Source organism: Gymnogyps californianus, chromosome 3 (genome assembly GCF_018139145.2).
Source record: "Gymnogyps californianus isolate 813 chromosome 3, ASM1813914v2, whole genome shotgun sequence".
NCBI lineage: Eukaryota > Metazoa > Chordata > Aves > Accipitriformes > Cathartidae > Gymnogyps > Gymnogyps californianus.
The window spans coordinates 31679341-31705233 of record NC_059473.1 but is presented as its reverse complement, the minus strand read 5'-3'; the positions used below and the strand labels follow the sequence as shown (position 1 = coordinate 31705233).

Genomic DNA, 25893 nt, shown 5'->3' with positions numbered 1-25893 from the left:
CGAGCAATATGTTTTCTCAAGTTTTGCTGAGTCTTGCTTTACGTGGCAGGAGTAATGAATCTTCTTCCTTCGGTAACCTGTTTGTTATCTAATGAATGTGCCTAATGAGAAACATCAAGAGAGAGTCTAATCTTTTTATTATATTTATTTCTTCTTAGAATACAAAGTTTACAACAATATTTTCCCCTTTTAAATAATCACTTTTCTCTCACTTGGGTTGGTGGGGGTTTTTTTTCTGATGCTTTTCTTTATGTTCTGGACTTCCCTTGAGCAAGTAGATGACAGAAGTTTTTGCAGGTATAAGTCTTAAATAGTATATTTCTGCATCAAGAGAAGTGACCTTACTTACAAGTATCTATGTACAAGTGTGGACTTACAGAGTTTAAAAGATTTTAGGTTAGGCCTCCACATTGGTATTACCATAGTGCCTTCCTACTTTGCTCTTTCCTCCTTTCTTCTCCTGTTTGGGCTGCAGTTACTGGTGGTGGTTTACAGTCCATTTGCTTGAATGTATTTGTCCTTCACTTTCGCCTTTCCTTTTCTCACCTACCCAGTGTCTCTGTTTGTTATAACTTCTCCAGTGTTGCCTGTCTTTAATTTCTACCAGTATCTTATCCTCTCTTGTATTATCTGTTGTTCTCATCTTTGTCCTCTTCAATTCTAGTACTAAAACTTCTGAGAAAGCAGTTGCCCAGCTACAGAATTGCAAGTAACTAAGATTATCCCGCTGCCTTCTTGTTCAGCTTGGGGTCCAGCTCATTTACTTTTACTCCATTTTTGCAGATTTGTCCACTTTACAACAGAACATAATTTCTCTTTCTGTACGCAGTCTTACACCTCTTTTTTTTTTTTTTCCCTCCTACAGCAGCATTTGTCAGTTGAAGTTAAAGGAAAAAAAAACAAAAAACCCACACCTGTAACCCTTTGCCCAAGAACCAAATAACCATCCTGCAAATCCTTCCTATATCTTTTTTCTTTTATTGGAAAAGTGGGACTTGATTCACTTGCCTAACTATAGGTGTCTAACTCTGAGGTTCCCTAGAGTATCTTGCTTGGCCTTTTCAGCTGCTGATCCAAAGGGCACTGATCTCTCTGAAAAACCTTGTGTCATAGCTGCTGTAAATGTGCCCTGAGGCATCTCAAATGACACTAAACAACTTGGTTAAACAACTGAACCAAGCTCATGGAGACTGGATCCTTTGCAGCTTTGCATGTAGTGGAGTAGTGAGGATTTCTGGAGTGTCACAGAGGTACAGAGAAGGGTTTTTTAAATGCAATTAAATACTTTTTCAAATTGTCTTTCTATTGAGAGATGTCTTTGAGTCTTTGATACTGACTTTTCTGCCTTTCCTTTTCTGATACCTTGGTTCGCATGTGAAGTCAGAAATGAAGCTCAAAAGCATCCTGGCTTCTTGCTACCAGATGTTGTCTATAAGCTTCAGGAATAATTCTGACTTCCATTAAACAACCTGTAAAATGTTGAAGCTACACTTGGCTTACTGTAATAGGATTATTGTTTATGGTCAGGTGAGCAAAGGTCCTACAGTATTTCCAGACACCATTTGAGGGTAGCTGTCCTCCCCTTTGGGCAGAAGTCCTACTTCAACAGATCGTTTTAAGAGGAGCTTCCAAGGTTTAATTATCCTTCTCCACTTGAGAGAAGAATAGCCTGGCAGCAGCAACACCACAGCAAAAATAGAATTACCCCTATATCTTCTTCTAGTAGTAGTTTTGTATTTACCAAAGTTGTATTGTCATTTCAGGAACTGTATCTTTCTTGCCAACCAATTAATAAGAGGCTCTATAGGTAGCATATTACTATATTTGACTTAAAGCCTGTAAAGCAAAAATCTTTAGGGTGGAATCCAGTGACAAGCCAGCAGGTATGCATTTAGTTCATTTAAATCCTTTCATACTGCTGACTATGCTGACTTAGTGTCTTGGTTGCAGATCGTAGTGAATAACTGATTCTTTTTGTACCTGTAAAGACAATTTACAGCGGCTGGTTTAGGTAAGAATTTGTTTATAGAGGGGACTGATCAGTGTTTTTTGTCCACAATTTGTGTGGTTGCTAGAGGAGATAGGTTAGCATTCTGAATAGATGAAGAATGTAATTCTACTTACTATCTTTTTCTTTTTAACATTCAACAAGAGCAGTTTCTTTATTTTCCCAAAACTGATTCGGCACATAGGATTGGTCACTCGCATCAGCAATGTTCCCTGTTATCTGTGAATGCATTTCATGATCAAGTTGCATTTGGATGTTTTGTCTGTTTTTTAAAAGCCAAATGGGTTTATCTCCTTCATATGATGAATTCTATTCAGATTGGTCTTATTCCAGGCTGCAGTGGACACACGTGTTTATTCTACATACTTAGTGCTGACTTAGAAATTCTTGGGGTCAGAAAAAGCTGAAGAATATAGATAGCCTTTCAAAAGTAGAGTTTAGGAAATTAAATGATACATTGCTTCCTAATTTTGCCGCCTTTAGGTGATCAGAGATGTTAATGCTGTGGCACTTTCACTACAACATCTTTCATTACAGTATGGTTAAAAAAAGAAAGAAAAATACCCCAAAAATGAAGTTATCAGGAGAGGAAGAACTGTATATTGGATAGGCCAGTGGAAAACAACTGTAAGGATTTAAGAAATTTCTCAGTTTCAGAGTTACACCTATCTTGCTTGTAGTCAATCCTTACCGCTTTGTTAGACTTGCTTATGTATTTTGATAGGTGAGAAAAGAACAGTGTGTGTGTGTGTGTGTGTTAAAAGAAATGATAGATTTAAGTATTACTATTTCTATCTTTTTGTCTATTGGGAGCGTATTAACTTTTCCTTTGAAATCCTGTGAAGTAAAATATTTCAAAATTTACTTCTGTTTGCCTGAGAGAAAAAGAAGAGAAAGTAATATTTTTGGATAATGAAAACAAAAAGATGTATAATACATCCTTTTTCTTCTAAATTTATCATTGACTCTATGGCTTTAACTTTATTGAAGTGATTTTAAATTCTGTAGTAGCATTTAATTGGAAATGTAATTCCACTGAAGTAATTATTGGCTAGTATATCTACAGAAATCAGATAAATATGGTCTGAGTGTGAAGGTTTTGCTTGCATTGTTCTTACACTGGAATGGTCATGGTCGATAGCGCTGTGGAACACCGCACAGTTTGCCTTCTGTCAAGGGAATAAGGGCAAATAGTTGAAACATATGAGAAACTACATATGTGAGTACTAGAGATGCAAGGAAGAGGGTATGCGGTTCGTTTAGGCGAGAAGGGGAGAGAATGCAGGACTATATTGATTTTTTTTCATGGTTTTGCTTTCAAAATTAAAATGGTAACCATTCTCAAACTCGAAGTACAGTAATTTTGCAAATGGCCATATTCGTTGAAAATTTTATGTTTTTACCCCAGCACAATTATATTTGAAGAGGGTAAGCCACAGGTAATATCAAGTAAGTATTAAATAAAGTAGTTGTTAAAAAAAATGGTATTTCTACTAGGTCAGGACAAACTGGTAGCTGGTGGTTCAAAATATTTAACACCTTATATTTTGTAAGCTCACTGCAGAGACTAGTGTTAATATTTATGTGCTAAAGTAATAAAATACCTTTTATTTGAGTGTAAACAAGGTTTTTTTTATTTATGTGTCATAACCCTGCCGAGCAAACTGTTAACTGCAGTTTTAATTTCTCTGGTTTGTGGTATTTAACAGGAACAAAACTCAGATGTAGGATTGATTCCTGTAATCTTTAGTCTGACTTGTAATGGTGTATTTTTGTTGAGAATATATAACTTATGAAAATAGCTCATGCTTATAGTTGCAAATAGGGCAAACTCATTCCTTGGTACCTAAGCTTTCTAGAGTCAAAGGTGTTACTTTTTCTGTCCTAGTATGGTAAATTAAGCAAGGCATAAGAGAAACTATATGGAAGGGGAGAGGATGGAGCAGAAAAGTTAGAGGCGAGGGGTCACATGGGTGAATGTCTGATATGGTTCAAAAAAAGGTTCTTTTTTCTTTCCTTTTAGCAACTAGATGAATGTCTTTGGATTAATGGTAGAAGTGAGACTTAGTAGAATAAGATTTAACTGAGGGGATGCTTTTTTTTAAAAAGGAAAACTTTTTAAATATGTGAAAAAAAATTGTTCTAAGGTCAGATCTTATCATCTTCAATAGTAAGATGCTGTATTTAACTAATGGACTGAAAACCACTGATGATAGAGAGGCACCGCTCTTTTCTAACTGTTTACGTTGAAGTGGAAACACCATTTTGTTCTGAACTTTTTTGTCTTCATTGATTGTCACCCAGCCTGTGTGAGGTTTGATTGTAGCAGAATAAATTAGGGTTTACATTTGGTTAAAAAAACTATGGTACTGTAGGAAGGAGAGTGTTAATGATTCATTAAATGATACGTTTCTGGTTTAGTTAGAAAATAAGAACAGCAGCATGATTTTTTAGGTTCCATGGGGTTGTAAAACGTTTTGAGTATGGTCTCAGCCCTAGTGGTTTGTGATTGTATGATTAACAGGCACTGAAATAATAGTTTTATTTATTCTGAAGCCTGGAGAACCCTTCAGCCATGTACTATATAGCCTTTTGGAAAATGACTAGAGAAAAATAATCTTGTGATACATGTTGGCTTTAATGCTGATATATTAGGGCTCAAAATTACTTTTACTAAAGGGACTTGAGAGTTTGGATTTGAGACATGTTTACCCTGGGCAAGTAGAAGCAGTTATAGCAATTATAAGTAATAGTAACAGAAAATTTAATATCACAATGTTAATTTTGACTCTGGATTCTGTCCCTTGTACTGAATAATTCTTTGATCTCAGTAGGTCATGAAAACTTTTTCAACTAAGATATCTGCATAGTTGGTCACTCACTGTGGATAAGGAGTGATATGCCACTAATATTCAGTGGAAGGAGGCGTGTGATGGAAGGTAGTAAAGAACTATGAGCATGTGAGAGGTAATAGATTGGTTTGGCCATCTGCAGCCATGATGTGCCTGACCTCAGTGTGGCCACACATCACACCAGAGTGGTCAAAGACGGTGCCGTCCCCGGCTGTTGGCTCTGGTCCCACAGCAGAGGGATATGCAGCTGACCCAAACCCCGAATTGTAAAAGTTTACCACCTAGCATGTTAAACTAATAATGCCAATTTTAATTTACTGTCATACTTGAGCCCTGCATATGATGATGTTCTGGGAGCTGCTGTGAGTTCACTTCATGTTGCTGTAGAACTGAGAACACTGGGGAAAAAGAGTTTGTACCTGCTTGAATCTTCACGTTGCACCTACTGTCACAGCTTTCCTGAGGTTCACCCGTTACTGTGGAGCTTGCAGAGATGAATACAGTTTATTGCCAATGTCACTACTCTAAGCAGAGTCTTGGAGCCACCTCGTGATGTAAGGTTCTGTAATGGTTTTTCACTAATCAAATGTGGAGGGATAACATAAAAAATACGCAGTTATTTTGATCCTTCTTTTATTCTAAGCAGCCTTTTGTAGCATCTATGTAGTTGGAGTGCAGCTCCTAGTGAGCTGAGCTGTAGCTATGTGTACTCTGTTTCGCCAACTCTGTTAAAGCAGGAAGGCGGAGAATGAAAAGCATGCAACTAGCAACTGCAATATGAAAAGTGTGTATTAAATGAGCTACTTAGCATCACATAAGAACATGGCAAAAACACAGATACAATTCTTTCCTTCAGAGTAGCATTGGGCTCCCTAAGTCACAGGCCAGGCTTTCTCATTGTGCTGTGTTCTGAGTTATTCATAACACGCCTCTTTATGAAGCAAAGCTCAGTCAAAGAATGTATTAAGGTGCTATCTCCTTCAACACATAACCTCAAGAACTGCCTGCTCTGTACGTAGAAATTGGTGAGATTGTTGTAAGGAGCCATACATGACTTTTTAATGGTAGTAAATATGAAGAAAAGGGTTGAGTCATGGTGGCATACGAACTGTCCAGTCTGGTAAACATCAACTTTTCTGAATTCTTCATTGCTGTATTACAGTTTAGGCAGTCTAGTAATTATTTTCTCTTACTTAATATAGGTGCATTTCCTGTTGCAATTTTATGCAGTTTCCTCTAGGATTGGTGCTTGTTTTGTTCTTCTTTTAAATGAAATAAAAGATTGATTTTATGTTGGCTGTGTTGGATATTTTAACTGGTGGACCTCTACTCTTTCCTGCACGCCATACTTAGAGGTGCTCCTGACATTTGTGAAAGGAAGGTAGGAGTACAGACAGGAGAAACCCCCGCTGTGCTCTACTGAGTCGCATGATCAGTGAGTTCATGATTTGGAGCGATACTGTAGAGCATACCTGTCCCAGTCTGGCCGTTGTCTTCTTGGTCATGAGCCCTCATCCTCTGCAAATTAATCTTTACAACATCCTTTCTTCTAGCTAGAGCCAAGATAAGTTTACAGAATATTAGCAATTAAAACTGTCATGTTGAATGTCTGGAGATGGTGACATCACTGAGCCAGTGATCTGGCTTCGTAAGATTTGTTCAGCTAATGCTTTTCTCCAGTTCTGCATTCATAATTTTTGAAAAAATAAAAAGTGGTTTAACTTTCTCTGAACAGAATTGTTTGTAAGGCTTACCACACTGGTTTTACTTTGCTGTGTAGATTTTAAACAAGTGGTAACACATAGTAGGTACTGACTTCTTTCTTCTAATGCCTGCTACCTCACAAATCCACTTTATGTAAAAGCTCGGAGTTATTCTTTCATATCTTCATAAAGAGGAAAGAGTGATTGGGACGTAGAGAAGTAATGCTAGGTACATTTTTTTTTCTTGATTTTTTTTTTTTTTTAAGAGCTCACATGCAGATGACCACCTCTTGACCTATATAAACTCTGAAGTATGTTTACTAGTGAAATAATACAACCCAAATTTCTTTGAACTGTCATATCAGTAATTAATTCTATATTTTGTGACACTGGCAAGGTGAGGACTCAGTGCCAAGCTGTGATGAAGTTTTATTTTTTTAGTTAATTTTAGTTTCTCCATTTAAATGCATAATACTGCATTTCTCTTGGCCAGAATTTGGATAATTGGAATGGTACCTATTGAACTGCGTATTCTTCCTTCTAAGAGTTGCGGGTGGTGAGAATAGGGAGTAAGTGCTACTAAGTTTTAAAAGCTCCAGTATTTTGAAAATCCTGATCTTAGTAGTTTGACTTTGACTTAATATGCAAAACACAGCAATCTAAATGTGGTACTTTTTTAAAAACAAGATCGCTTTTCTAACTCGGTGTTTTGAGGCAACCCTCAGTAGTGTTTGAATTGCCATTTGAGATATGAAGCAATAATGTGTTTCATGTTTCATTGCCTGCAGAGGAGGAAGAAGCTGTGCCTCAGGGATTTGACTTCATCCCCCAAAACATCTGATGCTTATCTTGCATGTGAATTTTTGTAAAAATTGTATGGATATATACATGAAATATATTTAATGTAGCTATCAGATTTTATATTAAAAGTGTGTATAATAGGTACAATATTTTATTTATTTATTTGTAAGCACATACATAAAAGTGCAAACAGTGTTTTCATTTATTACTTTTCAGGGGATATAATATTCAATGCTCACTATCCTGACCTGCCACCAGATTTTATCTTTGGAGAGGATGCTGAATTTTTGCCAGATCCTTCTGCTTTGCATGTAAGTATTTCACTGTTTGAGAACCTTATACCATGCAAAGAGACTTTGCTTTTTTAGAATTGCTTCAGCAATAAGAATTTGCTAACAATGCAGAATAAAGAAAAAAAAACAACCACTTTTATCTCACTGTTATATGAGTATAAACACTTTGTCTTCTGATGTGATTTAAAGTTGAATCCATAAATGTAGGGGGTTTTTTTAAATATTTTACTCGAGACAAGATGACAAGTTATTTGCAATAACTGTTCAGCGTATCTTTAAAAAGATGTCTTTTTTTAATATCTGACCATCTTAAAAGATCTGTTTCAGCACAAAGGATTGCTCAATTGTGTCTTTAAAAAGCATTTTGTTCCAGAAAAAGTAGCATAATGTTGTGTAGTGATGTCGATATTTGTTTTCCCATGAGGAAGGATAAAACCAGGTTGTATGTTGTTGAAACCACTGTGTCAAAGAAAGGTATCTGCTCATATGTGGTACTGTTACCATAAAGACAAAGATATGCCCTTTTAAAAGGTGGGAGGGTCAAAAATTAACTTAATGAGAAAATATTTTTACACAGTCTTACTACTATGGAAGAAGAAACCACAACCTGAAACCCAGCGTTTTGTTCACTATTCAATATTAGCCTCAAGTAGTAAAGCCTTCTTTGAAGAAGCTAACAATGGTTATGATTTTAAAGTACTTCTCCCTCACAGAAGTTACTAGTAGTTACTAAAGCCATATTAAAGTATTTTGAAACCCAGAGTGTTTTTCTCTTTTAGTCTCCCCCTGTCTTTGGACTCCATTCTGCTGCCTTTGCAGACCTGCAGCCTTGTTTCTGGGTCAACAGTATCATTTGTCAATAGGGTTTGGGCGTATTTTTTCCAAGAAGTGTCCAGTGCCTGTGGTTACAGTGTAGAGTTTAGTGGCTGTATCAGAAAAGTATGCCTTTGCCAGAGAGCTCTACTGTAATTCTTGCTCAGTCACTCACACAGTAGGTCATGATCTCATTTCTTTTTTTCTCAAAATTTTCAGCTTTTATTAGAAAGTTGACCCAAAAAGCAAATGACACTTTAAATATATTTTATTTTATAGGCTACCTGTAAGGGTATATGGGAATCACTGGCACTAACAGGCACATGGGAAATGTCTTTTAATTGAACTTCTCCTGGCGTAGAGCCTTGCTAGGGGAGAGGCTCTTTGTGTAGTCCTCTACTGCAGCCTCTCTTGTGCTTTATCAGCACGTCTTCAGTGCAGCTGGGTGATTTCATCAGGTATGAGAGCTCCCCAAAGTAAGTCAGAGGCTGTTGTGCCGTACAGGTTTGGTTTTGGGGTACAGGTGTGATGGGGGAAGAACGTGAGGCAGTGGCCTCAGAATTGAACATGTCCTTCACATGTGACGCTACAGATGTGTTGTTTTTTGTTTTTAGCTTTATTCACTTCATATTAAGTTATATTGAAAAACTACACAGTCTTCAAAGAACTGGTTTTAATAATTATTTTTAGCATACCTAACAGAATTTTTAGAAGGTGAATGTTTTATTTCTTTGCTTCCCCCAATCACTTTCCTGTTAAGCTCACAAACTCCTTTGGGAAGGAGGCATGGTGCTGCTGACTGGCCATTTTGTTAGACTTGTTTATAGAAAAGGCTTTACTTTATATGACAATTCTAGAATTGTTTTCACATTCTTTTATTTACCAGTTCTCCTATTTTCCCCTTTTTCTGTTTTGTTGTTTCACAATCTTACAACCTCCTGAGAAGTATTCACACTAGCAACCACTTTCTGCAGTTGATGTTAAAGGAAGAGGAGCACTTTTTAATGTGCTAGAAAGCTGAAATTAATAACAAATAGAAAATGAGATATTAAATAAAGATAATTTGGGGCATCTTGCAGAAATGCTGTTCAGATGGAGTATGATATGGTGCCGTATTTCTCATGTGAAAAGAAGTCCCTAGCACTAGTGATCTGCAGGGAAACCTGCAAGGATAAAAACATCCATAGTTTTCTTTCTTTCTGTCTTACGTTGTTCATTAATGATACTTCTTTTGGGAGCATTGCTTTTCTTCTGCCTAAGCACAGAACAAACTTCCCGTTGTCTTCGTTGGAAAATTACTTGAAGAACCATTTGCTCCTTGATGCATAATATGATATTAAACAGCCTATTTTAAAATGAATTAAAAACAAACCAAAAAAGAAATTGCAAGCCAACAGCTTTCCTTTTGGTCATTATGCCTTGCTATAGTATTCACTATGCAAATGTAACCTTTTTTGATAAGGTCCTTGGTCATTGTCCTGCAGTCCATCCTTGATGTTATCAGAGTGTGTTATCTCCACCTTGCAGCTATGGTCTATATGGTATATTTTTGCTTTTGCATTTGCCTTTTAATGTTCAACATGGTTTGCAGAGTTTTTCTTCAGAATGTTAAATTAACAATAACTTGCTTATTGTGCTAAGTATTTGAATAACTCCCTTTTTTCCACAGATCTCAGAGCTGTTTAGTGAAGATAATTTTAATTGAATTCTAAGATATTAGCAGAATTTTTTAATGTGTTAACATATCTTTCTACTGACTATAAGTAAAAAAAGATTAGCACGTTGAGCGTAATTTAATGCTCTTAATCTTGAGCAATCTTCAAATACTTTTGATGCAACAGTTCCTGGCAATCAAAACAGAATCTACCATTCACGAAAGCATGTAGATGGTATTAAATGAGGAGCGCAGTCTCTAAGTAAGTAATATGTGTTGCCAGATCTGTGGGAATTCTGACATTGAGCCTTTCTGTGCTGCTCTCGTCTGCCTGGGTGTCTTGTTTTCCAAGCAGAAGTCATCACATGCTGTTACATGGCTTGAGTCAGGCATTATGCTTAGCTTGAAATGAGAACCAGGTACTCCAGATTCCTCGAGCTTGTGTAGCTGTAATAGAGGCTGTCAGTAGACCTCCCTGAAGACATTTGAATGGCTGTGCTGCAGATCGCTTCAGTCACTCCTTTGGTTTCCATGGCCGTGGGCAGACCTTCAAGTTAGGTTTTCATCTAAGCGCAAAAACAGGTGTTCAGTTAAGCAGCTGTTAGCCAGACAGCTAAAACACGATTCCAGAAATACTGCATTTTAAAAAGTAGATGCTGTAGGTGAAGACTTCATACTATCTTTTTTTCCCCAAAGAATTCCTAAATGGTTAGGCCTATGTTTCAGCAGTGGGGTGATATGTTGAGCACTCTTGTTGCTACAAGCAGAGCTAATCAGAATCAAGTCAAAAATGCTCATTGAAACTCAGCTTTGCTTCTGTGTCTTGCACAAATATTAGTCACTTCGGTTTGAAACTTAGGTTGAGTCTCAAGTTCAGCACTGCGAAATATATGCTTCATTACATGCCTTACCAGAAGTACTTACTCTGCTGGTTGCAGGGTCTGATTGTGTGTATTCTGATCTTCTAGAACGATGTACAGATTGAGGAGCAACTCAACAGTGGGGCAACTGTTCCTTTTATTTTGATTTGTCATACAGTTTTAATTACAGTCAGAGGGCTAAATTCTTTAGGTTGGTGGTGCTATTCATGCTCAAAGCATTATCAGAAATAAACATTTATTTTTTATTTTCATTAAAAATGTCCTCACCTATCGTATGCATTGGATACTTGTGTGTATAGTATGCATAAATAAAATCAGCTTCTCAGATTGTAAATAGAAAAGTTCTTCCCTGCTCTAGTGTTTATTCATTTTGGATGACAAGTATTAGAAATGTATTTTAAAAACAACCTATGATTCACTCCGTTCTGATTAAAAATTCGGTTGGCACAAAACAAGATTAGTGATTGTGTACGGATGAGATTAATTTGGAGCTCATTACAGTGACGCCAGTTTGAGTAACAAGAATTGTTTGTTATGTTAGCCTAGTTGATTGTTAATGTGAGCCAGGTAATAACTGAAGTGCTTATGGAAAATGTTAACCCTGTTTTTTCCAATGATTTTGAAGTATATTCTGTTTGGCAAAGAGGAGACGATAGCAGTATATGCAAGCTGTCAGTTTAAGGATTTGGGGTTTTTAGCATCCTACTTCAGGTCTCCAGCTAGTCTCCCCAGAATTACTCTGCCCACCCATTGCTATCGAAAAGGCTCCATTAGCCTTAGTGGGGATGGAGGCAAGAGGACATTAGCATTTCCTGAAGCCCAGTAGGTGTGGAATGTGTCCTTGTGGGCTAGTATATATGGGAATACTTAGAGCTGCATTTGCATGGGAGGAGGGCTTTGTCATTACAGAACTTCAGAGCATGGGCCACTGTGGTTCTCATGCCAGTATGTAGCGTTGGGAAGATTGTTTCCCCTTGTGTAATTGTTAATACTGAGTACAGATTTCAGTCATTGTGGAGATGATTCAGCTAATTGTGCTACTCAGGTGTATTGGCTGTCATGCTCTATATCTTGTGTAGAGCAATGTTTATTTTAAGTTCTTGTATTTGTAGTTATTAGACTCCATATTTATCATTTGGCTATATGATGACTGTCATGAAGACTGTATTGTTTTCTGTGGCTGCGTTCAAAATCTTAATCGTTATTACTGTCGACTTGCTGAGTTAGCTTTTAATGGGTAGTGAAGAGATCCTTTAAATATCTTCCTCTTCCATAATTGTTCTTCATTTACTGTGAGATGCATGAGACAGATGTTTAACAGCATCAATTTTTCCTGTGCTCACAGTAGCTACAAAAAAGCCCAAACACCCCTTATATTAGCTAATGCCATTTGAACTATTTTATTCTAAAGAGTCTGGCTGTTGTATTGTTGGCAAAGATGCAGGTGTTATGTGTTCTGGTATGAAAGGCCCTACATCAAGGGCAATGAGCACAATGGCTTTCAGAAAATGACTTTAAAGTCGTGGTGGTGTGTTCTCTTTGTCTGGGAAGTGTGTGGGTAAGTTCAAACTATTTTAGCATTACTGTCTCTTCTGCTTGCTCTATTTGGGATGGCAGCAGCAGATTTTATTCTTGGACCCCTAACCTGCCACTCTTGTACTGAAAGTCTTAAATTACTTTGGTTTCAGTTGAACTTGGGGAGTTTAAGTGAAACAGAATGCAGGATTGGATCCTGCATTTTAGTAAAAGTTTTTTTTCTTATTTTGAACTTCTTTATATTCACGTTTTTTGTATTCACTTTTCAGTCATATCTTGACTTTATATGTCAAAATGTGTTTTGATTATTTATAATCCAGTGCTATTTACTGTTTATATTTTCTAAAGCAAACGTGAATTCTGGAAACTGTTTATTCTTGTCCTTCTGTATTGATCATACCCATTTGTATGTATGGGGGATGTATGTATGTGTGCGTATATATACACATATATCTGATAACCTATATATAAGGTTAGGTTCTTTGTATGCATATGGTCACTGAGGCCTTGCTGAGGTTTATCTGATATGGATAGACAGTGGTGACAAAGTCACATTTTATACCATCAGAAGAGTGATTTAATTCAGGAACTTTCCCAACAGAGGTACCTTTTGACTGGTATTGTTGCCATTTATGGTATACATTTTTGTCCATGTTTTCAAACGATAGAGCTATGCCAGTACAGCGTTCCTCTGTAGGGCAGACCTGAAAGAATCTAATTTTGAATGTGTGTTGGTCTGGTTTTGGTGTCTGAGCTCCACACAGTTCCCCCAGGGAATCCTCATTTGTTTCCTTGACCCAGCTAGCAAGGGGTGTCATAAACCAGGCACAGGTTTTCTGCCTTTTATTTTTGCTGTGCTTGTACTGGGTGTCAAATGAGAAATCCCCAAAACAGGATTCTGGCTGGGAATCCTCTCCTGGGGTAGCCTGGCCAGCTTGACTACAGTCCGTGTGAGGCCAGCATTCAGGAGGTCCTTCAGAAGTCATATGGTGCTGAGAGCAAGTGTTAGGATTGTCTTTGTAGCCATGTGGTAAAGATGGAAGCTATACAAACAGTTCAGCAGAAAGAATTCAAGAGAGATAACAAAAAACAAGTTTTTCCTATCATCTTTCCATCTCCTCTTCCTTCAAGGCCTTTCTACATTGGGAAATTACTCCTTTTTCTCCTAAAACTCTGTTTTAGTTTTCTGAATTTCTCTTCTACCCTTTCCCTCTTATTTTTCCTCTTTGACCAGAATTGTTAATATTTATAGGGCTGAGAGGGAGTTAGCTACCTTTTATTACTTTGTCATTTTCTATTCATGTAAAATCATTGTATATATTTACCTCACTTTCTTTTTCCAAAATTTCAGCATTTCCTAGCACAGTTTACAGCACTTGGCTTTCTATCTCAAAGGGTAAGCCGAAGAGAATATGCTGAGGTCAGAAGTTCTGCTTTAGTTAATCACAACATTTTGGCTGGACTTGTTGCCTAGCGAATCCAGAAATTGAAAAAATTTCTACAGTTTGATACTATTTATTTAATTTTGAGGGAAGAAAATATATTATATGGTAGTTTTGCCTTTCTTACTTAAATCTTGCTAGTGTAAAAAGCAAAATTAATTACATTAGTTCTCTGAAGGGCTCGATGGGGAAACATTTCCTTTCATTTTTTGGCACAAGCTTCTCTGATAATGCAATTTTTCCCTAGAATACGGAAACTCTAGAATATTAGCTCTTAAAATATAGTATTTCAGTCCAGGAAATACTAGTTTTAGGAGAACATTAGGAATGTGCATGGATCATTTGACTGAAGGATGGCAAAGTGGGAGAAAGTGTTTTTCTGCCATGCTAATTAATGTGCATGTGATGAGAAACTTAATCATTGTGCACTAGCAAAATAGGGAAAAAAACATTTAATGGCTTTCCATTCATAGTGTTGTATTAGAGGAAAAAAAAGATAATTTTCATTTGTCACGTGAGTTTGACCATCTGCTTCATGGTCATACAGTTAGATGGGCCAGAAGGTTGGACCAGAGTAATAGGATGCTTAAATCTTTATGTAAAGGATGAAAAAGATGTTTAAGCTTATGTTTCTTTCAAGCAATGTCTGTTTAGCTTATACCTGAGCCCTAAATTTCTGGATCTTCTTTTGAATTCATGTTGAATTAGTCGTGATTTCTCAATGAATTCACTCATTTCTTAGGTGGGCAACAGTTGCTACTGGGCTTGAGAAAGACTGCTGCCTCTCTACTGGAACCAAACTGCAAGTCTGAATGAGTATTCTTTCTTTTACTCCTGTAGTGTAAAATCGAGTAGCATATCCTAAAGTTCTGGTAAGTGGAGAAGGAGCACTTACATAGCTAGGTATTTGTCTCAGCTGAGAGCTGCAGTATGAGCACTAGCAAAGTCATCACTCGTCTCTTAATTACCAGAGTTCTTGCATGGCAGGAGGGATCGTGTGCTCACCTTTGCAGCCTCACTCTTCTCTGACCCTGTGATCCCTGGAGACTGGAAAGGCTAGAGGTGGGACAAGCTTGCGTCCAATCCTGAGTGTGAGAAATAGCTGAGCAGGCTGTTAGTGAACTGGTACATAAACGAAAGCTTAGGCTATGCCTAAGTCTATACTCTATATATAGTCAAAGCTCTGTTAGGTAGCTTTGCCAATATACTTTTTTTAAAATGCTGTTCAGCAAGGGACCCTTGCATAAATGAAAGCTGAATGCATTTCAGACTTAGTTGTTCTGTTTCTTAACCCCCTTTATTTAATTTTGTGCTTTATTTAATTTACTGGTCCAGATAGATACTCTCTATTTCCATCTTCCTGGTGTTCCTTCCAATTCTCCAGGATGTTTGCCTGAGTTTATGTGCAAACTCCTCAACTTTAATAGTGCCAGGCAATTGATCTCATTATGGCACTTACCCCAAATGTTTCAAGATTTCCTCTGAAAGCCCATTTCAACATCTGGTGGTCCTCCAGTCCACTTATTCTGTAGGCCATGAGAATATCCCATCAGAGATACAGTCAGTCTATATTAGTACCCTGTACTAATGTATCTTGCCTTAAGGATAAGTGAAGTCTACCAACATGAACAAGAGAAAAATCTAAGTTGTGAACTGTGTGGTTATGTTAGATAACAAACTGGGGGCGGGGGAGTGGGGGGGGAGACCTTTGAATATTCTTTACAGAATAGTTGGAGTCACTGAATCCGCAGTTATTCTTGTAGGCAGTGACTCTGTTGGGTCTGTGCCTTGGTCCCTCCCAACATTAGTTGTTCATGTTGATGGATATTTTCACAAGGGCAACTCACATTCCATGAAGACAAAACAAAAGCTGCTCCTTTGCCTCATCTTTTCTATCAGTTTTCAGAGACTTTGACCACTTTCAGAGACTTTTCAGCACTTCTCATTTAAGGAGCTGTGCCTGGCAACTCTTCCACTACCTGTTTCAAAGACATCTGCATCTAGTGCTATCCCCTCTATGATCAGGATGTATTACTGTTACTCCTTTTCTGTAGGAACTCTTAAAGGGATTCCTAGACTTTGTGAGAAGGATAGTTTCAGAAAGCGCTTGGAGGAAACCGTGGAACTTGCTCAATTTTCTCAGTATATTACACTGCTATTAACACTGTGAATGCCTCTCTCTGTCAGCAGTGCTTTTTTGTGGCCAGTCAGGTTGATCTAGCAATGCCCTAGTCTCCTTCACTGTCTCTTCCTGGTATATTCGATAGGCATCAGTTTTTCTTCCAAAAAGCACAGCTTTCTCTGTTGTCACTAATGGTTGCCTGAGGAAGCAACAAGATTGAGCAAATGAAAGACTCTTCAGGTGGATGCTGTCGTATTGGAGGGAAAATATGTGCTGCGGTGTAACTTCAGATTGCCACTTACCAGACACTGATGCCTAAATGTGTTCATGTATTTACATGTATATATAATATACCTGCTTTGCAGGAAATAAAGACCTTGCTAGCGGAAAGGGTGGTATAATGAATTCCAGCATCTCATTGACTTTCAATTTGTCATTAGTTTAAACCAAAAAATATAAAGTTGGATATCCCAAGCCGGACATATGAAAGCAGAATGTCTTTTATTTGGAAGTCTGGGAGTGCAGTAATAATGTTGGTACTGATAATTCTTTAATATGAACCAGCAAACTGATAATGTAGTTATGACTATTTTTTGCTTCCGTTAATTAAAATATAATCATACTTTACTTGAGCAATGTTTTATTAAAATTCGGAAAAAAAATATTATTAGAGAAACTGGCAGAAAATTAAAGGATTCTGGCCCTGATGTGTAATCGTACTGGCACAATACATTGCACTTCCTCACAAGAACTATAGAACAGTAAGAAATGGCTTGGCTTGAAGGCAACGGCTTGTTAGCTTTCTAGAAACAAATTTACAAGGTTTTCTTTTTTTTTTTAAAGAGAAAAGATCAAATCTAGCACAGTCTTCCTGAATTGAGAATAAATTTAAATTGAATGTGGTATGCCCACTGAATTCAAGTTGTTGAGCCATGATAATTCATTTTTCTGTAGGGAAAGTTGGTCATTGCTTATTAATATGCAAGCAGAACAGACTTGTAAATTAATGGATTACAGAAGGTCAGTTAGAAATAATCATTCTGTCTGATAATGCAGTTTCATATTTGATTAAGTTCTAGACTGTGAATTCTGTTATAATTTATAATTGTACTTTTCTCCAATGGGATTAGTTTAAGTTTGGGACCCTGCAGGTTCTTTCTTTCAGAAGATATTGTTGGGGCAAAGAAATGTGTTTGCACTCGGGGTAATTTTCAAGGGATCTATTCATTTCCCCAAATGGATGAGGATGCAAGCTATATTTTCTTTTCTTTTTGCTGGTCTAAGTTTCCACCTGTATTTGTTTCAAAACCTCTCTTTGTTTTACTCATTCTTTACATGCTTTTATGTTTGTGTTTCCTTGCTATCTTTCGTCTCAGATCCTCAGGCATATCTGCTCTTTTTTAAAGATAACTACAGAAATGTAGTTCAAATTTAGTCAACATCTTGTGTCTTCTGTTTGCAGCATTAGTGTTTGTACAGTTTTACATTAATTTTGCCATATCCCTGTCTTCCCAGAGGTGCAGCTTTTACTTGCATAAAGGAACCAAATGAGTGTTCTTTTCTTATAATGCTTTTTCAAGAAGAGATAACTAATTTGCATTAATTTGTCTGGTATAGTAGAGAAATAATTTTGATTTCCAATGTCTTGGGATTTACACAATGGTATTTTGTAATAACTACTAATCTTCGTAGTTAATTTTGTAATTAACTACTTGGCCAGTGAGATCCACCATGTGATATTGATTTTAATTTATGGGACTTTGGGAGAGGAAAAAATGATTAGAAGAAAACAGTTCTGCGTGTGCCACCCAACAATAAATGCTCAAGGGATGTTAGTGGACGCTGTCCAAAACATTAGCTGTGAAGGTTCTGCCTCTTTGTTGTAGCTAAAACTACTTGTTTTGACAGGAAAGGAAAAACCCCAAGAACTGATAAGAGTGAAAGACTTGCTATTTTAAAAGAGACTCTTGAGGTAAAGCATTAACATTGAGACAGTGGTCTGTTCTCTGGTCCAATGAGGGTCTGAGGAGTTGAGGCCTGTTCACACTACCATCAGTGCATGATGAGTAAGTCTCTAGGTAAAAGATGCATGTGCGTATGTCTTGTGTTGAAATTAATCTTGTCTTCATGCTTGTTCCTTGTACTTGCCATGTCTAGTTAAATATGTACGCCTCTGGTAACAGAATCCCAAGGGGAAAAGTGCTGGGTACTCATGTGGATTAACTAATGATTAGTGCACTAGATTCCCTATCCCAGGATTTATAAGTGCTGAGGGGAATTAAGGAATTCCTTCTCAGAACAGGTAAAGGTACCGTTTAATTTCTGAGAGGTGTGCTGGGAAGTCTGGAAAGGAACAAAACTTGCTCTAATCCCTTAGCAAAGTAGGACAAGAAATACTTATGTGTGCCAAGTCCTTAGGAGATTAATTAGGTAGTATTGTACTCTCTCTCTTGATAGTAGGCAGTTGTAGCTTTTAAGGGTCTGATTATCTTGTAAGAGAACTCTGTGGGAGAAACAGGCAGACTTTTTCAGGAAGAGTGCACAACTTAAAAATTCTCTTCTGGGCTCAGCTTCACAGTTTCTGCATCTCCAGAGCACCCTTAACATAGAAAGATCAGCTGTCTCTTAACTGCTCCTATAGCAGGGCATCAAAGTAATTTGTAGTAACCTTTGGAAGCTGAGTTTTCTCCTTTTTCAGAGGAATGGTACTTGAGAGGCAGTGGTGCATTTGTTCTAGGTGAATGCAGAAGTGTGTTCTCCATGTGTCAGATTTGCTGGGGTTTATTTTGGAGTTGCCTTGGGTATGGGATCGTTAATCAAGAATCACACTGTGTGGCCAGTGGAAGAGGGAAAATAATTCTATACAAAATGTAAGGTGCTTTTCTGAGAGCAGAATTCATTTCTTAGTATGTTGTTTTCCTGCTTTGTATTTTCATGCTAATTCAAGGCCTTCAGGTATATGAGATTTTAGCTAAGCGTTTATAAGCTATTGTAATTTCTGCATTCAGTTTTCACAGCCTCTCTCTAAAAATAAAAAATAAATACTGACTATCCCAAGCTTTGCTTTATGCAAACTTTTTATCTGTTATACACAATAGCTAGTAGAGCACACAAGGTCTGTAAGTTCTTTGGTTGTATTTGCGATGACAAAAGTGCTCCTGAGTTGAACTGTTTTTATGAAATGTTAAGTTTTGATGTTTGCTTGTGCCCAAAAATGATCATTTCAAGCAGATCACTCCAGAAAGTTGTTCCAGTGGTGCTTTGGGGGAGGGGGATATGAAGAACCTGTGAAAATAAGATGACAAGTAGATGGCATGTAGGTTTACAGTGATTGATTTGAAACTGCAGCCTGTAGGATGTTTAAGTGCTGGCTGCTAAGAAACTGAAGCCTTTGAAGCTGTTATAACACTCCAGCCCTGCAAATACTGTGAAAAATATCTGTTGATAGAAAGATGTGAGCATATGGCAGATAATTATCCTGTGCCTTTTTCTGTGAGCAATTTCCCCGTGGTGGCCCGTGAAGACTATAGCAAAGCAGGGACTGAAACCAGATATCCCAGTTGCTAGACAAATGCTGTAACCACTGGACCCATATCTCCTCTGTATTTATATGGAGCATAAGTGCTGATATCACAGTGTGATCTTTCTCATTTCAGGTAAAAACTTAGATTGGTACTGATTTTAAGCCATTGTATGATGCAAGTTTTGTGCGTGTGGTGTGCAGAGATATAAACAAAATGCAAATCTGTACTTACATTATTCTTTATGATAATTCTGGATGAAAGATGCTATAGAAATGCATTACCACTGTTACGGGCTTGGGAGGTTTTGTTTACTGACATTTTCTTGGGAGACTTAATTTCTTGCTTAGAAATATAAAAGTACACTAACTTAAAATAAGATCTTGCTGTTGTTCCCTGTAGTATAGCCAGGAAAAACAGTTACAATCTGTCTTCTTTAAAATCACATTCCTGGAAGATATTCTGGCAACCTGGATATTTAAACACATTTCAAAGAAAAACAACTTCAGATCAATTAGAAATTGTTATCATATTTTCTTTCTGATAGCATAGAATTATAGTTTGCTGCAGACATTGCCTGGAGTTATGAAATAAGCAATAACCTGTGAAGGAGGCTATGAATTAGCTGCTTATGGAACACGAGGTGCATTATGTTGTGAAAAAAGGGGCAATAGGTAATCACGGACACTGAGTAGTTTGCATAGGTTCTTGATTAGCTTTTTGGAAGGATAAAGGAAAGGCTGCAGAGCACAAAATGTTCCAGAACAAAGTTTAAATGTGGTTTCTTTGCCAAAAGTTGAATAGTATGGCTACTTTGGAAAGCTAAATTCTGCATGTCTTTGCTAGTAAGGGCTGAGCAGCTACTTTTGTGGGGGTTTTTCACTTGCCTCACCTCTAAGAAGATCTCATTAAAACTGATACTGTCTGGCTGCAAATTTTCTCTGTCTCTTTTTGAAATCCAGTTGGTGTCATTGCTATTCATTTAAATGAGTTACTGTTGAAATGGCTTAAATTGCACTCTGTGGGTGGTCTTATAATATCTTTACTCTGCCTCTTTATACACACTTTAAGTGAATTCATTTTCTCAACACTTTGGTAGTGTCTGATGGTCCAAAAGCCTTTCCCTATCAAACTGCTCACTTACTATGCAGCCAACTCCTGTCAGGAGACAGGATCAAGAGCCAGGGAATTCGAAGGTTGACTTTGCACCCCAGCAAAATCTGTAGGGTCATACTTCTTAGTGAAAATTATGCTCTTCGGTGAGCTTGTTTAATATCTGGCAGATCTTCAGAACAGATCTCCTGAATCACTTCAGATTTCTCCAGTGTAGACACAATTTAATGGATGCCTATGGTCTACTAGTCTCTGTATAACAACTGAATATTATTTTTCTATTTATATTGCCACACAGCGTGAGGTGGAGGGCAAAGTTAGTGGATGCACATGCTACTGCTTAATTACTCTAAGGTCTAGGTAACTATTTTCTCAAAGACCTTTTCCTGAAACTTAGTCCAATAATGAAAAAAGTTAGCAATTAGCAGGGAAGCTTCTGCCACAAATGTATATTCAACTTCCTTATGTTGAATTGCTTACTCACAGATAGGTAAATAGTTATTGACCATCTTCTGTATGACAGTAGCTACAACTGTGTGGACAGCGATGCTTCTGGAGTCTGGTCTTTATCACATGGAAGTTCTCGTTCCATTACTTTTCCTGTAGACCATTTCAAATTCATTCCTGTAGACCATTTTGAATTCATTCCCTAATTGGAAAAATGGGGATTAGCCAGTTGTCACAGATGACATTACCCGGCTTTTGTGTCCACATGAAAATACATAGTCATCTTCTGATGCTACTAAACCTGCTACTAAAATAAACTCCTTAAGAAGATGAGGTAACAATTTACCTTTTTAGAAAATGAAAATTACACAAGTTGCAGTATGGCCAAGCCAAAAGCCAATTAAAAGGTTGAAATGAAGATTTGAAGTGTGGAGTTGCTCCTAGTTTTAGTGGAGATTACGGAGAGACATGCAAGCAGTGTCTAGACAGAAGAGAATTGTTTAATTGAGCCTCCGTGTGCTCAGAAATGACAGGTAGGTTCTTCCATGGTATGCTGAAAAAATGATAACATTAAAAATGGTTGTAACCAATCTGAGATGTGCATGTAAGCCTTCATATGAGATGAGCATGAATGCAGAACTAGTTGCATATTGATTCATACTTGTATATTGTTGTACAGTGGGCCACTTTCAGTTTAGCTGGCTAACTTTTGAGTAACTTAGAGAGTTTGCACTGCGGAGTTCACTTAAAGATATCTGTTGGCAAACAAGACAAGGAATTGGATCTAAGTCTGAATTTCTTTATTTTAGATGCATTAGTGATTGTTCTGTAAAATTGGATTAACTCTCTGGAAAGTCTGCAGAAATCTCATTTCAAATTGGGAAGGATTTATTGAGTGAAATATGTAACTTAGTCTGTCAGTACCCCAGTTGGTGTGCTCATTTTTTTTAATATAAAATTCATTTTAATTGCAATTTTATAGCAATTTCAGATAAAAAACTCTTTTCAGCATGCATGTGATTTTGGTAAAATGATGTGAAAGCATAAATTTTGTCAGGGACAAAATTGAAGGGCATGGTGAGCAGAGCAGAAGGAGATTTTGATAGAAGCCACAGAAAGCAACAAGTCTTTTGCTGTATACATATTTGCTGGTTATTTCTTTAATTGGGTTTTTCATACCTGCCAGGCTTCAACAGTCCGGCTGTAGAAAATGAGGTTATGTGTGTTCTCATATTTCCAGGGTTTTTCTGAAGCCATAACAACTAAAACTCATAATTTTGAAGTTGCATTCAGAGCATAATTCTTATGCAAGATCTGAGTTTTGTGGCAAAACTTGGAGCCGTGGAACAAAGAAACACTAGAAGCTCGCTCTGTTCTTCTAATGTTTTAAATATTTTAAAATACTATTTCTTAAAAAGCTGTATTGGCTAGAGTTGGAATACAGCCTTCAGGCAAAAAAAAAATCAGAAAATGAAGCACACAGGCTACTACTCCTTCTTTTTGCTCCAAAGCCTTTAGTTTAAGATTTTGCTGATTAAAACAATTTCCAAAGTCTAATAGTGAATACAATACTATATTGCTAAATAAAATTTTATTTAGAAGATCCTTTGTCTCTAAATAAGGAGGTCAATTTACTGTTGCGGGGACACTACTGTCATTGACTAAAGTGACAGATCCTTGCATGTCCTCAGAAGAATCATTATAATGCTGAAATTGTAGTGATTAAGACATTCTACAAGGGATCAACTTGATAAACATCAAATTCTGCTTTAGTTAGGTTTCAACCATGTATGTCACAGGTAGTTGCTTACTTTGTCTTTGATTTCAAAAATCGAAGGAAGGTTAAAGAAGGTACCATTTGAAACTGAGAGAACAATGTAGCACATATTTTGACATACTGTTGAAATCGGATCACAATAAAATGGTTTAAAAGTATTTTCAGATGAATGAACCTAGTGCTTGGGGCAAATAAGCAACACTTAAAGCTATGTAAAAAGAAATTTCATACATAAATATGTCATTGTATTCAGAAGTGTTTGTGTTGAAATTTATAAATTTAGATCTTCTGAAAAGAACAGCACTTCTGTAAAGTTAACAAAATGGCTAGAAATGTAATGGCCAATTGCCAAGTAACAAGCAGTACAATAATGTAATTCTAAAGTTAAAAATTAGTGTTTATTTAAATCAGAACTTGTGTTACAGAAAATTTGTATAACCATTGTGTGTTTACTCCTTCATCAGTGAGAATCTGTTGTAACTGATGTATGTACTGGCTGGGTAGTTCAGTTTTTCTCCAGGTAATTTTTTTTTTTATGACCAGCTCATACTTTGTTTGAATCTTTGGTTACTGAATGAAAGGTGTTTAGTAAGGATCCTACAGTCAAATCATTCATTTTAATTCCTGTAGCTTTAAGGCAATACAGCATAAACACTGTTTTGATGCAATGTTCTTGGATTCTTTGAAGAGAGCAATACTCTAGCTCCATGCTGGACAAATGACAATGGATTTCCTCTTGCTCTTTTTTGTTCTGTAGTGTAACGTTATTTAAAAAACAAAAGGTTCGGTTGCATTTAGGTCAGTTATTAAAATATTGTTGGTCATTTCCTTTGACAGAACATTTCTATTGTGTTATACCAATGTCATTAGGAGGAAAGGTTATTCCCACTTGTCTGGCTGATATCAATACGTACTGGCATATTACATCCTCTGACTTTCTGGAAATGCTTTATTTGAGCAGCAGCTTGGGAACAGGAAATTTAAGGTTATACACAGTCTGGTTTCAGACGGCATGATACAAAATGTGTTTCCTAGAAGATGCTGTCTACCTGACAGATTTTCTCTAGTATTTTGTAGAATCGGATGAACTTAAATGGGTTCAAGTTGGGAATAAATTTTCACCAGCTGTAGATGGCAGACAAGGTAGAACAAGGCTTTCAGTCACTCTGTAGTATGTATTTGAGGAACTTACATGAACCGCATTAGTATCTCACCCATTCACCAATTACTCTGGAGTGTAGTTTACCTTTTAAGATATGGCAGTGATAATATTCCCATTTTATAGGTGTTCTTACTGTCTAGGAGGAAAAAAAGAGTACTTTTACTTCAAGCCATTGTCAAATGTGAAGTCTGTGACACTGTGGTAGCTTCTAAGGGCAGAGGTTCAAGGATAGCATTTTAGCCATGCTGAGCAGCCCTTTCTACCAGAATCATAGTGAGCGGGATAATAGGAGTACAGTTTAATCCTGTAACTGTTCATTGAACTGTTCATTCATCCATGTAGAACAAAGCAAATCGTGATCAGCAGTTATGTCCTGTTGTGTTTCTTAAGCTGAACCTGTCAGTCTTGGGTGAATCTGTAAATTATGTAAACGTCAGGTCTTTTTCAAATCTGTACTCTAGAGGTAAGTGTTCCCCTAAGCGCTCCATCCACACTCTAAGATTGTAAGTTTTTCTTTTTTTATCAAAGCAAGAACAACGTCTGTGTTTCTGAAGAATGAGAGCACCACCTTCCAAAACTCTGTTTCCCCCAACCATTTTCATGTGACAGGAATGTATGTTTTTCATCCTCATCACAGGAGTGAGTGATGTGTAGACAGTTAATGCAGCACTGCCAGCCATAGTGATTCAAAAATCATGAATCATGTTGCTGAAAGTCATGACAGTGGTCTAAAAGCTATGTTTATGAGATAGAAAAAGGGTTGTATTTCTAAATTGTATTGCTTTTCTTTTTGTCGCTTTTTTTTTTCTGTGCATACACAGATTTCTTTGTGCCTGTGGTAGCTATTAACTTAAATGAGAAGGGGTGGAGGGAATGGGTAGAATGTAGCTGAGATTCTCTTAAAATTGATCCCCTCCAGGACTGGGGACTTCAGGAAAAAAAACATGTGGTAAGATTTGAGATAAAATTGCCTTAGTAAACATTATTGATTTTTTTTTTCCCTCCAAAAAAGCAAGATTTTTAAGGAAGCAATACATATTTCATGTCGCTTTCACTGACAACTTAGACTTGTATGTTTTAAGTGATGATGCTGAAAATGAGAAATTCATTTTGATAACATCTTAATATATATGACTTCAGAGGGAAACAAATATAAGGTTGTGCAAAGAGAAATGCTTGAAGTATTAAGCCATCATATACATATACTGAAGTCTGTATCAAACCATTCCAAAAGGATATATCATAAACTGCAGTCATCAGAGATAATAGAAATTATAAGCCTTTTTAATGGAAATAGCCACATAGTTAGAGATTAGGCTACAAGTAGATTTCATTGTAGAGCTGAAGGTATGGTGCGTGGTGAATAACTGATTAAGCTTTCTATCTGCCTTTCCAGAGTATCAGAAGATAAAATTTGTACACAACTGGTTAATTTCTTTTTAGGTCAGAACTGTGGAGTCTCACCTTGATAAGATCCTCTGTTTCAGTTTGAGCTTTTTGTAAACCTCTTATAGAATCAAAAAAATAGCTGAGGTTGGAAAGAGCCTTTAGAGATCATCTAGTCCAGCCCCCCCTGCCTGGGCAGGGTCAGATAGAGCAGGCTGTCCAGGACCTTGTCCAGTTGGGTTTTGAGTATCTCCAAGGATGGAGACTCAACCACCTCTCTGTGCAACCTGTTCACTTGTATTTATTAGTTTTGGTGTTACACAAAATATGAATAGCATGTATATCTTAGGGGACATGGTTTTTGTCCAGCTTCATTCATTTA

The 25893-nt window shown here is 37.1% G+C and overlaps 1 protein-coding gene across 3 annotated transcripts in view; it reads left to right on the top strand.

Annotated features, from left to right (window-relative positions):
- BABAM2 (BRISC and BRCA1 A complex member 2) overlaps positions 1 to 25893 on the top strand; it is a 178416-nt gene that overhangs the window by 26506 nt on the left and 126017 nt on the right. For all 3 annotated transcript variants that reach the window (XM_050893630.1, XM_050893629.1, XM_050893631.1), the window contains exon 4: positions 7581 to 7675. In XM_050893630.1, coding sequence (XP_050749587.1) covers positions 7581 to 7675 — 95 coding nt within the window. The remainder of the gene's footprint in view (positions 1 to 7580; positions 7676 to 25893) is intronic.